Source organism: Rosa chinensis, chromosome 5 (genome assembly GCF_002994745.2).
Source record: "Rosa chinensis cultivar Old Blush chromosome 5, RchiOBHm-V2, whole genome shotgun sequence".
NCBI lineage: Eukaryota > Viridiplantae > Streptophyta > Magnoliopsida > Rosales > Rosaceae > Rosa > Rosa chinensis.
In genome coordinates, this window is record NC_037092.1 from 55638931 (window position 1) to 55650256 (window position 11326).

The 11326-nt window shown below is 38.7% G+C and overlaps 1 protein-coding gene across 6 annotated transcripts; it reads right to left on the reverse strand.

Annotated features, from left to right (window-relative positions):
* Positions 1–5211: 5211 nt before the first annotated feature.
* On the reverse strand, positions 5212–10695 carry LOC112201954. 6 transcript variants are annotated; one of them, XM_024342880.2, is made up of 14 exons: positions 10409–10695; positions 9973–10070; positions 9536–9618; positions 9324–9450; positions 8691–8754; positions 8257–8354; positions 8064–8148; positions 7132–7252; positions 6777–6878; positions 6511–6575; positions 6248–6329; positions 6084–6163; positions 5552–5679; positions 5212–5460 (listed from the first exon to the last, which is right to left on the reverse strand). In XM_024342880.2, exons 1-13 carry the CDS (start codon positions 10654–10656, stop codon positions 5622–5624), a joined length of 1311 nt encoding a protein of 436 aa, XP_024198648.1. In that variant the 5' UTR covers positions 10657–10695; the 3' UTR covers positions 5212–5460; positions 5552–5621. The 6 variants fall into 6 exon arrangements, with proteins under 6 accessions (XP_024198648.1, XP_024198649.1, XP_040375431.1 ...); XM_024342881.2 differs by having other exon boundaries at positions 5212–5476; XM_040519497.1 differs by lacking the exon at positions 6084–6163.
* Positions 10696–11326: the final 631 nt, after the last annotated feature.

Here is an 11326-nt window from a genome sequence, read left to right on the forward strand (position 1 = left end):
TCTAGCATGCTACAATTTATCACAACAAAACCTCATGATATATCGACAAGCTCGTATTGAAAAGCATGTGGCAATCATGAAAACAGAACCCAAAAACCTAGTTGGACGTACGCGTCGCCGACAGTGGCTGAGCGTGGGGTCCGCACGTTGCCGGCGACCCCTAAATTGGGTCACAAAACCTATGCCAAAATTTTCATCTCAACATGTAAAACAACTCTCACAAGTAGCACAAAATCTGAATCAAAGCCATTTGGCAGGAATTTACCTCTAAAAATCCAAGAATCGGTGAAACCGTAGAATTTCAAATCCTCAATTCGACCTCCACACTTCAAATCATTGTCAGCCGCTTGGAGGGAAGCATCTATGTCTCTTGAGCTTCAAAAACCCTTAAGAATCATAGCCGGAGGTGGCAGGAATCGAGAGTTCAGACGAAGCCCCAAAGCAACGCTGCCACCAACTTTTCCCCCTTGCTGTGCCTTCTACAGCCAAAATCGTGCCACCAAACCACCACAAACTTGAAGAGGGAAGGGAGGCGAATCAAATGGGACCGGTGACGCTCCAATCCATGGCCAGACGGTGAAGTTATTGCTAGAAAACGCGGGTCGACGAAGAAGAGAGAAAACAGCTCGGGGTTTCCAAATTTGGAAACCTTAGATTTTTCTGATTTTATTTTTGGATTTTTCCATATATATAGGAAAATTTCTAAAATTGGAAACTTCTTCTGATGACCATAACTTCTTCATACGAACTCTAATTTTCGCGTTCTGCATATCCATTAACTCTTATCAACGCGCTCTACGATTTCCGTGAAGGAAGTTTTCACAGAATCCTAACTATAAAAAGTCAACCCTTGAATTGAAGCATTCCTAGCGAATAATTGTCCGAAATAATTTCTATTTTTCAATTAATCATAAGAACAAGGCATCGAAACTATAATTTGTAGCAACTGGGACATTCATTAATTTCACGTAAATTACATGAAATTAACATGAAAATTCAGGTCATTACAAGAAGGGACATACTCCTTTTGTGATATTAAGTAACCCCTCTCGGGTATATATAGTACTTAACTACTTAAGTCATGCATTTCAATCCAGCTAGGTATCTAATGCATTACCCTAAGTGCATAAAGTTTGGAGATGAAGAAACCATGCAAACCAACCAAGCTTATATCTAAGTGATTGTGATTCACAACTTATACATGCACACCTAGTGTGCTTTCATGAATTAGCTCTCAAAACTTACCAAGCTCTAAACATTATGACATGGCAAATACACTTACTCAAAGTGGTAAAGTTTAAGCATATGCATTCAACTCTTGAACTAGCACGTAGACATGTTAAAGAAAATTGCATCACATCATATTATAACATCAACCCATACAAGATTGGCTAGAGCTTTCAACCTTAGCCCCAAAAAAGTAACTACTCCCTCATAACCATACACATTAGCATCAAATCTATAATATACATCAAGATAATTAAAGAGTTAAAGGAAAGAATGAACTAGTTGAAGCTTAACAAATTGATGGCTAGCTTCTCTTTGTCCTCCTTGATTGCTTCTTGGATCCTCCTTAATAGTGGAATGGATGGATGATTTACTTATTGTTGATGATGGATGGATGGAATGGTGATAAAGATATGATGCTCATTTGGCTACTTTGAGTGGTAGTGATAGAGTAGTAGTGGTGGTGATGGAGTTATGGTGGTGGAAGATGGTAGTTGTGGTGGTGATGATGGAGGGGATAAAGTAGTAAAGGGAGTATGGGTTTGGATTTTGAGAGGTGGAGATGGAAGTTTTGTGGTGGAGATGTAGAAAGAAAAGAGATGTAATGGGTGGTATGAGGGGTGGTCTTCTTGAATGAGAGAATATGTGCTTAAATTGGGATGAGAGAGGTGTAAAATGATGATGGAAAGCAAAGGGAGTAGCTAGCTTCATGAATGGAGCAAAAAGGAAGAGTGTCGGAGTGGTAATAGATCCAAAATCAAGGGGAAAAGGTAAAGGAGGATGTCGTAGATTAGGGTAGGTAATGATGAAGAAAAGGTAGTGATTATACCCTAAAACCTAGCAGATTTTTGGGCGATGATAGTGGTGGACTTTTGGGTAATATATAGAGTATGGTATGGAAAAGAGGGAAAATGAATTGTGTTGATTTTGAACCAAAATGTTTGGGATTTGGTTGTGAGAGAATAATGATGAATGATGTAATGGAATAGGTACAATGTTACTCTTCCTCTTTGCTCTTCCATGAATATGGCCGGAAAATACATGGCACTACCATGAGTGGTGGTAGGCCGCCATTTGTGGTGTTCGCCGGAATTTAGAATTTTACTTTTTGCTCTACATTTGACCGTCTTTTTTCCTAGCTCCAATTCTCCACTTTAAAGCCCAAAATGGATGTTTCTTTCACTCTTATAATAATAAGAAAATAATTTAGTGGAAGCTAAAACCGACTCAAAAACAAGTTAAATTCAATATTTAGGGGAATGCATATATATGTAAATTATGGTCTAACACCCAATAATATCTAATAAACTTTTATTGCCCCCAATAAAACCTAACAAACTACGGTCTAACACCCAATAAAAGTTTTTTTTTTTTTTTAATCAAACCCAGAGCCGGGTGTCAATATATATTCATCTAAAATCAGTATAAGTCGTTACATACCATTCTACTTCCATGTACAGACAGACAAGAAGATAGTGGTAGTACCCACAGTGGTACATAGAAATAGACCCACTCATTAGACATGTCATGTACGTAGACATAGTGGAGATGTGAGGTAATAAAAGTTTCTGGCGATCTCTCCGGTAACCTATAAGATCTCCGATGACCTATTTGAGGACATCCGGCTTGTGACAGGATTCCGGCGAATTCTTCAATGAGTTTTTAATTATTCGAAGGGCAAACTTATCTTTTCACATTTAAATGGGGTAAGTGAGCACACAAATCTTTTAGTAGAGTAAATGAGCATTTGTTACGCCAAATTTGGGCATTTGTCAATAAAAAATGATATAAAGTAGTATTTGTATGGGGGAGACATGGAGTTGTGATTTGTTTATAAATGACTACTCACTTAATAAACAGTTTTTAAGGGACTATGGCCCCGTTTGGGATTGCTTCGCTTTTAAAAAAATCAGCTTTTATTCAAAATTTTAGATTTTATTGTGTTTGGTAAATAAATAAAAGGGTCATTGACCAAAAGCACCAAAATTGACAAAAAGTATCCCACTTGCCCCAGCAACAAATTTTTATTCACACTTACCCTTTTTAATGAAAAATGACAGTTTTGCCCTCAGCTAAATTAAATAATTACATCGATCTCTCTCTCTCTCTCTCTCCCCCCTCCCCTCCCCTCTCTCTCTCTCTCCCCAACGAGGCAGGCATCTCTCCTCGAGGAGGTCTGACGCCGGTGACCCGTGGACGGAGGTTTGTGGTCGAGAACGAGGATAGTGACGGGGATTGGGCGGAGTTGGAGTCAACGACCGCCGGTGACATCAGCCCTCACGCCGGTGTTATCTTCCTCACTCTGTCGCCATCGACATCGACCGCACCTCCAATTCCGAGCATCGTCGCCACTTGAAGAACACCTCCGAAGCTTCGCCGCCACGCCAGGGTCGTCATCAGACCTCTGAAGCTCCAAGCGCCAGGATCGATTCCGGCTTTGTTCTCAGCCAAAGGTCACCGTCGCTCTCCTCTTGGTCAGATCGATTTCAGGCTTTGTCTTTAGCCAAAGACCTCCGTCTCTCCTCTTACCCAGATCGGTTTCACCATTCGTCCGAGAACGACCTTCGTCGCCTTCATCTCGCCCACAGACCGACCAGATTCTTCAGTTTGTCACAGCCCACAGGAGGGATGTTCGGTTCGGGTCGGGCTCCGACGCTGTCGTTCAATTTTTTTTTTAAGTAATGGGACAGAAGGAAAGAAAAAAAATTTGAATGTCTATTGGGGGGCAATAGACGTCTATTGAAGGGCAATAGACGTTTTAAAATTGATATAATCTCTTCGTTTTTTTCTTTAATCAAAGTTTTATTTGTCTAAATTTGGGGAGATTAGTTTATATTCTCGTAACCGAAAGTTCTATTGGGGGGCAATAGATGTTTATTGCCCTCTACTGGAGGGCAATATACCGAAAATTCTATTGGGAGGCAATAGACCTCTATTGCCCCTCTATTTGGGGGCAATAGACATCTACTGGGGGGAAATAGATGTCTGTTGGGGGTAATAGAGGTTTTCAAAAAAATCCGATGGGTGGCGGTCGGTGACGGCATTCTGGTGAAAGTTGACTGGATTCCAGCGGCCGGTGACCGGGCTCCGGTGAAGTCCCCTATGGTTTCTCTCTCTTCCATTCTCTCTCTCTCTCTCTAGGTAACAAAGGTGAGGGTAAAATGGTATTAAAAAAAAATCAAAAAAAAAATCTTAATGGGGTATTAGGGAAAATCTCTTTAGAGTGTTTTGGATAAGAGGGAATTAAAAAAACTTAGTGGGGTAAGTGGGAAAAAAATCTCTAAAAATGGTGTAAATGGACAAAAACCCTAAATAGAAAGCAGCTTTAATTAAAAGTTATAGGTCACTGGCAGCAGATTTTAGAAGCAGCCCAAAGGTTGCTTTTAGAAGTTGATGTGAATCAAAACACACTCTAGTTGTTTTATGTACTGACATCACTTTTAAAAATATTATTTACCAAACAAGAAACTATTTTAATTCCCAGCTGATTATTCTAACAACACAGCAGCAACAGTTTTTTTTTTTTTTTTTTTAAAAAGTCACAGCAATCCCAAACTAGCCATATGAAGGAAGGAGTGAATCTAACAGCTGAAGACAAATCCACAATTTTAAATTGTTATAATTTCAGCTTTTAAATCTCATATATGTTGTTGAAATGCATTTATTCCTCACAGTTTTTCCTTAGGTGAGTTAGAGTTTTTTTTTTTTTTTTAAGAGAATGCAAGAGTGTCGTTTGTAAGCTAGCTAAAATAGCGTGTGTAATAAAATTTTAGAATTTTTCTTATCCAAACAACAAGAAATACAATTATAAAAAAAATCCTGGAACCATGTTATGCACCAACAATTTACTTCCACTGCTTGCTGGCTTTAGGTATATCCACAAAGACACTTACAATATCAACTGGTCAGAAATTTTAGCTAGATTAGTTGGATTTATCTTTTCCTGTTGTCGTTTTGGGTGTTTTTAACTGTATACTTAATCGATGAAAAGAATGAGAAATCTAGATCCATGTCACTCCCACAGGCATTGTAAATCTTACATTCCCTTTGTTTCCTAGTCTACAGACTACCATATATATAGTGCGCAAATCACTATTGTCCGTCTCCAGAGTTTGTTCAAAGTAATGACATAGCACATGTTTCTGACTTCTGAAAACGCCTACTATCTGTGAATCTTGGAACCGGAAAATGCGATAAGTATGCAACTGCAACAAAGGTGAAACTTTCTGCCACCTGAAACGACAATTAACTTGAAGAACTGGCTTAAAAAGCCAAGGAAAGAGAATATATTTGGTAGAAGGTACAAGCTTAATAGTATGGATACCTCTGCAACAGGGTGGACAAGCTGAAGAAGAACTTCTAGTGTGACTCACACTGTGACTACTGTTTGAGTATCAGACGTATATTCCCAGCCCTAACTCTTTCGGATTTGTCTCCACCATCCATGCAGGCCTGTTCAAGAACCATAAAATCTTTAGAAAAGGAAAATGGAATAGCCAACATTGTATCAACAACATTACATATAACTACACTCGATCTATGCGCAGGAAATGAAATAACAGAAAGTGGGAGCAGCACAGAATTCTTATTTTCTGCTATGCTACCCATAAGGCATGAGGAAAACACTTCCAAAAAGCGAAAACAATTTACATCACCTCCTCTCCATAGCCTCCAACCAGAACCAAAAATCCCAGGCTCTTAGATTCATCCACCAGAACAACCTTATATAATATCTAACTCAACCTTCCTCAATGGGTGTCACAAAAATCTTTACCAATATAGGTTATGAACCAGACATAATTGATTATAAGATCATAGGTTATATGTCAGAGCAGAGAATGTATCGGAAAATTTACTTGTTCATAACAAAATTTATTGTGCCTTGTGCAGCACGTTTGAGAAGGACTTCCCTTGCCTCAATTGCAATCCCTTCAGCCTATACACAGAGAATTTGATAAAAAGGCTTATTGCATCAAAGTGAAGCATTTAGGTTTATAAACAACTCAGCTCTATTACACACCTCTTCTGGAAACCAAACTCCAGGCTTTGTGCTTCCCTCAAGAACTGCCAGAACAAATGCAGATGTTGCAGTTCCAACTGATCTGGAAAACAGAGTCTATGTCAGTCACATCTCATTCAGATCCTACAGTAGGTACTTTCAAATACATATGTCCCAAGGATTACATCTAAAACAACCTTGTAACATTTAATAGACATTTAAAGAGGACCCCAAAAGAAAAAAAAAAAAAAGATAAATAGATCTTTGGGCAGCTTAAGACTTACACAGAAAGCCTCTTGTGACTGAATACACTTACTGTATTGCGGCCGCCAGAACAGTCCAAATCAACCTGTCATACTCACCCCCCAAAAGAAAAAGATGGTAAGAGAAAAGAAAAAAGCTGAATTGCGATAACAGAGATGGTGCAAGTACTCAAATTACTCCAAACAATGTGCATACTACTTCTCCTTATCTAATACTGAAAAAGTTAGAGATAGAAGATGAATAAATAAAATCTCAAATAGTACTGTTAGTGTCTATATTGCCTCACCCGCATTGATACACGCTCTCCAGCAATCTCATCAACTGCTCTGACTACAGGGTCAAACATTTGAACCATCTGTTGGACTTTGCTTCTGTCTCTCAACAACTCCTGCAATGTTCAGGTGTAGATTATTATTAAATTATTATAAGAACTAGCAGACTAGTTCAGAAGTCAAAATTTAATGTTATGTTATCAGTGAGCATAATATAACAAATTTTCATATTTTTAGTCAACTAATTATCATTTGAAGTCTAAACTATTTACTATGGGGACTATCAATAAAAGTTTCAAATTTTACAGCTAGAAATACAAATCTGAATCATCTGATCAGATACAGGACACTTTAAATGTCATAGCTTACTGCAGGAAGAATAGTCATGGCTTCCATTGCCCAATTCCAAAAGAAGGGGGCAGTTCCAAACCGGGCACTGACAGTAGGTACTCCTAGGACCTCGTGAGTACTTCTTACCTCTGGCAAATTCCTGAAAAAATTAAGATCATGTTCAGTACAAGTACAACTGTACAAAGCTTTTCTTATTGGGACCAAACGCAACTTCAACCAACTGGTTCATCTAAATAGAAATCAGCATGCTTCCAAAAGAATGGGAATGTAGGCCCGATCTGACCTCTGGAAAGTGATTTGAGAATAAAAAAGACATCTCATGGAGGGCTACTATGCTATCCAAGTCTTAAAAGATATTCTGCAATCCATCAACTACTGCATGACTCGCAAACCCTCATTGATATAATTGACAAAACTCAACCTGGCTATGAGAGAGCCTCTCATAAATATTTAGCTGTACCACCATTTTGGTAGATAATAAGTATATCTGTTTTGCAATTCTTGCAACAACTGTGGAGGGACTTCTTCGAGTTATCAATCTTTAATGCAGCTTCCAGTATGGGCATTTTGTCAGTCTCCCTAACCATGCTGAATTATTATCATCGACCCATTTTATTGTATCTGTTAGTGATAGGGAGCGGTATAAACTGGTGATTGATATGTTACGACATCAAAAAGAAAGAGCATACCTATAAATTGAACAGGAAATGGTCTGTAGCAATAAGGTTCAAATGTTTCTCTACCCTCTTGATTTTTGGTGGGGGGGGTGGGTGGGGGAGGTGGACTCTGTGAGTCTTATTTGCATCATCTTCACACTGACCATATTGGTATTGTTAAATGGTTTTTCAGGTGTGGTTTTATATAATTGACTGGACATATGACTCTCTGACTCCAGACTCATGCATAAAACTGTAGCTTCTTCGAGAGCAATATCTTCTTGCACAACTTACAATAGATAAACATCTTTCTTTCCAATGCCTTTTCCAAAGTCAATCTTCAGCATTCCACTATATGGCCTTAGTTTGATCTTTTCTCCTGATTGAGAAGCCCATTATCATGGTTAGGTGTGTAATATACAGAATTCCTGATTAGTTATCAAACACGGAGAAAAGGAGAAAAATTTATTGTAGACATGGTTGATACCTTTATTAAATGCAACAACCTCCTCTCCAAGAAGCAAAAAACTAGTAGCTAAGATGGTTGGACCAGCCCCACCAGTACCTGCTGTGTAGTAGAAGAACCTGGCAAGGTCATATATGCACATGATTTGTTAGGAACAGAATTCATCTTGTAGCCTATCGTAGAGGTAATCAAGAAGTGTTTGAAAATCGGTAAACCCCAAAGCAATTAATCTTAAAGTCGGTAAAAGTGATGTGAGAGGCTAATTGGGGAAGATTGGTCGTGGATCTTGAGAACTGTGGCCAAAGAAAGTATATATTTTGATTTGATTTGAAATACATTGTAATTGGAAGACACCACTCAAAATACATAAAGACTCCAGAATGGAAAAAAAGACCAAGTACATGCCAACAATTGGAGATGCATTTGTAACCTCAAGTTTAGAAGAAAATTGTTACCTTAGCCTTTCTGGTTTTCCTTTGTTTTCACTTCTTGCGACACGAACTAGTTCTGCAGCCATCACTGTCATTATAGCAGTGGCAGTCAGTTTTAGGTAGACAAGGAAATTGTAGATATAGTCCACCTTTCACTTTCACATAAAATATTATCTTCGAGCACCTATAAACTTATGAGTACGTATATCTTAAATAGGTGTTCTAACATCTAAATGAATGGGAAAGTCGTTAACAATGGCACATAAACCTAGGCATCATGAGTCCTTGAGATTTTCTAAAACTTGCATGGACAAATCTAAATTTATAATACCACATTATGAGTTTTGATTCCTTCAATTTTACATGTGAGTTACAACTGTTCTCAATTCAACAAACCCTAGTAGCGGTTTCTCAGCTTAGGCTATTTTAGCTCTACCTATGGCAAGACAATAACACCTCTCACCTATATCCATGGATAAAGAAGACTGGTATTTCAGATTACTAGTATCTTACATTTAGCTTTATAGGAACATATCTTTCAAACTTCACCTTGGTCAATCAATTTTCTTGAGTTTTATATCAAACACAGATCATATATATGCACCCGCTTGTGTACCACATTTGTGTATTACAAAACAAGATGGGCTGAAGATAGACCATTGCTCACTCCTGGATATATTCCACCAGTTGTTATGGCTGGAACATTAGCTGCAACTGCTCTATCGTGGAAAGATTTTGCACGGAATGCATAGGCTGTATCATCACAAACATCAACATAGGCTGTCTGTGGAAAGACAAAAGACATTGCCAAAGTCATATATCATCTTATACAAAAGTTCGTATATATTTTCCAATTCAATGTATATCACCTTGGTCTTTAAGGCAGCTTCCAATACAGTGCACTTCTCTGCCTGTTGGAATGGGCCAGCAGCATGAACTACAAGATCCGCATCTACAGACAGAAGTGGCAGGGTACTTTAGGGACATGATAAAATTACTTGCTTACAATGAAATCTGATCATCCCTGTTTCATGAAACTCACAATAAGATCATATAACCCACATGGACATCGATTTATGACCACTATCATATAAAACTAATCAAATGGACTTCTAACTTTCTCTCCAATTCCGGCTATGAAACAGAAGAAACTTACCACACAATAAATCGAATCAGTTGTTTGTACTTGACCCATAAAAAATAGAATGTGAAATAGATGTACACTTGCACACCATACTAGCAGACAAAAATTAAATTCGTGGAACCAAAAACAAAACCTGTAGAAAGAAAATAGAAAATTGTTCACCTTCCAGAGCTGCTTCCAATGATTTTTCATTGTTAATATCGACTTCACAGAACTCCGAGTTCGCCCCAAGAGTAGTCAGCATTTCAGCGCCTTTCTCCCTGTATGAAACCCAATTGCAGCCATGTAGCGTCTCAACTTGCAAAGGTTTCCATAATCAATCATACATGGGGCAAACCAAAGAATATGTGAAAGCCAATGCATTTCGACAGCATTGCTATACCATCTATGTATAACAGCCAAAGAAGCCGTTGTTTCTAGGAATCGTTAATAGGGTTAATAAAGCTTAATTGGTACTTTCCTCTCTATTACTCTTGTGCAGTGGATTTTAGACTAGTTAATCACCAAACAAATCACTCATGTCCAATTGTATTACAATCTCCTACTCGATCATTAACAAATCTCTATTAATTGCTTTGAAGGTGATTGGATGGTTTACCTGTTCCGGCCGGCAACGATAATTTGGAGGTCGGGGCAGAGGTTGGAGAGGGCAATAGAAGTGGATCCTCCGACCCGACCGGTTCCACCGAGCACTAACACCCTGGAATTCCGGGTCTTCTGGGGGAGTTGGACCCGAGTACTGGTTTGGGTCTCCGTAGCACTGGCCACATTAACAATTGTAGTACTTGTCCTGATTCTGATAGCGGCGCTCTTCAAATGCAGTGATGACAGTGAAGCTCCCGCCATAACTTCTCTTCTGCTGTACTGAGGCTATGCCGACATCCTATCGGTTTCGTTTTATCATTTCAATTTGTATCTTTGCTGACGACGTGGCACTTTTTGGTACCTAATTTAGTTCCTTCGATTTGTAATTTTTTTTTTTATTATTTACTACGGAGACATGGGTTTCACTATTTACCGTAGAGGTTAAAAAACCACAAATTACGAATAAAATAGGTAACAACTGATTTAGGCAACAGCACAATAAGGGTACAAAGGTCCATAATGGCAGCCCCTAGTCCATTACCTTCGTTTGTCTTCCTTGTTTTTCCACCCTCTGGTTATCATCTTCCCTACCACTTAGCAGCCCCTAGTCCTAGCTGTGTTCATTATGCCTAGTCCTATATCCCATTTGTCCGTCTGGTTCAGTGTGCACATTTATGATCTTCGATTTTCTAATCTGATAGTGCGCTTAGGTGAATCTAAATGCCTAATTTTGATCTCTTGGACTGCCACCTCTGTTCTTTTTGCTCCTATATATCTTCACTCTTCTACAGGTTTTCCGCATTTAGTCTGCTTTCCCTGTGTCAACTATGGAGCCAAACTTTCTTTCACAAACCAAAACGATCGTCCTTTACGAGCTCCTTTTAGTGAAGGATTGATTCATAACCCAAATCCTTTTCTTGTTCCTTTCGGT

Coding starts and splice junctions, on each gene's coding strand:
- LOC112201954 (XM_024342880.2), bottom strand. CDS start 10,656: ATGGCGGGAGCTTCACTGTCATCACTGCATTTGAAGAGCGCCGCTATC. Junction 9,451..9,535: donor AAGCTGCCTTAAAGACCAAG/GTGATATACATT, acceptor GTCTTTCCACAG/ACAGCCTATGTTGATGTTTG. Junction 8,355..8,690: donor GGAAAACCAGAAAGGCTAAG/GTAACAATTTTC, acceptor TGACCTTGCCAG/GTTCTTCTACTACACAGCAG.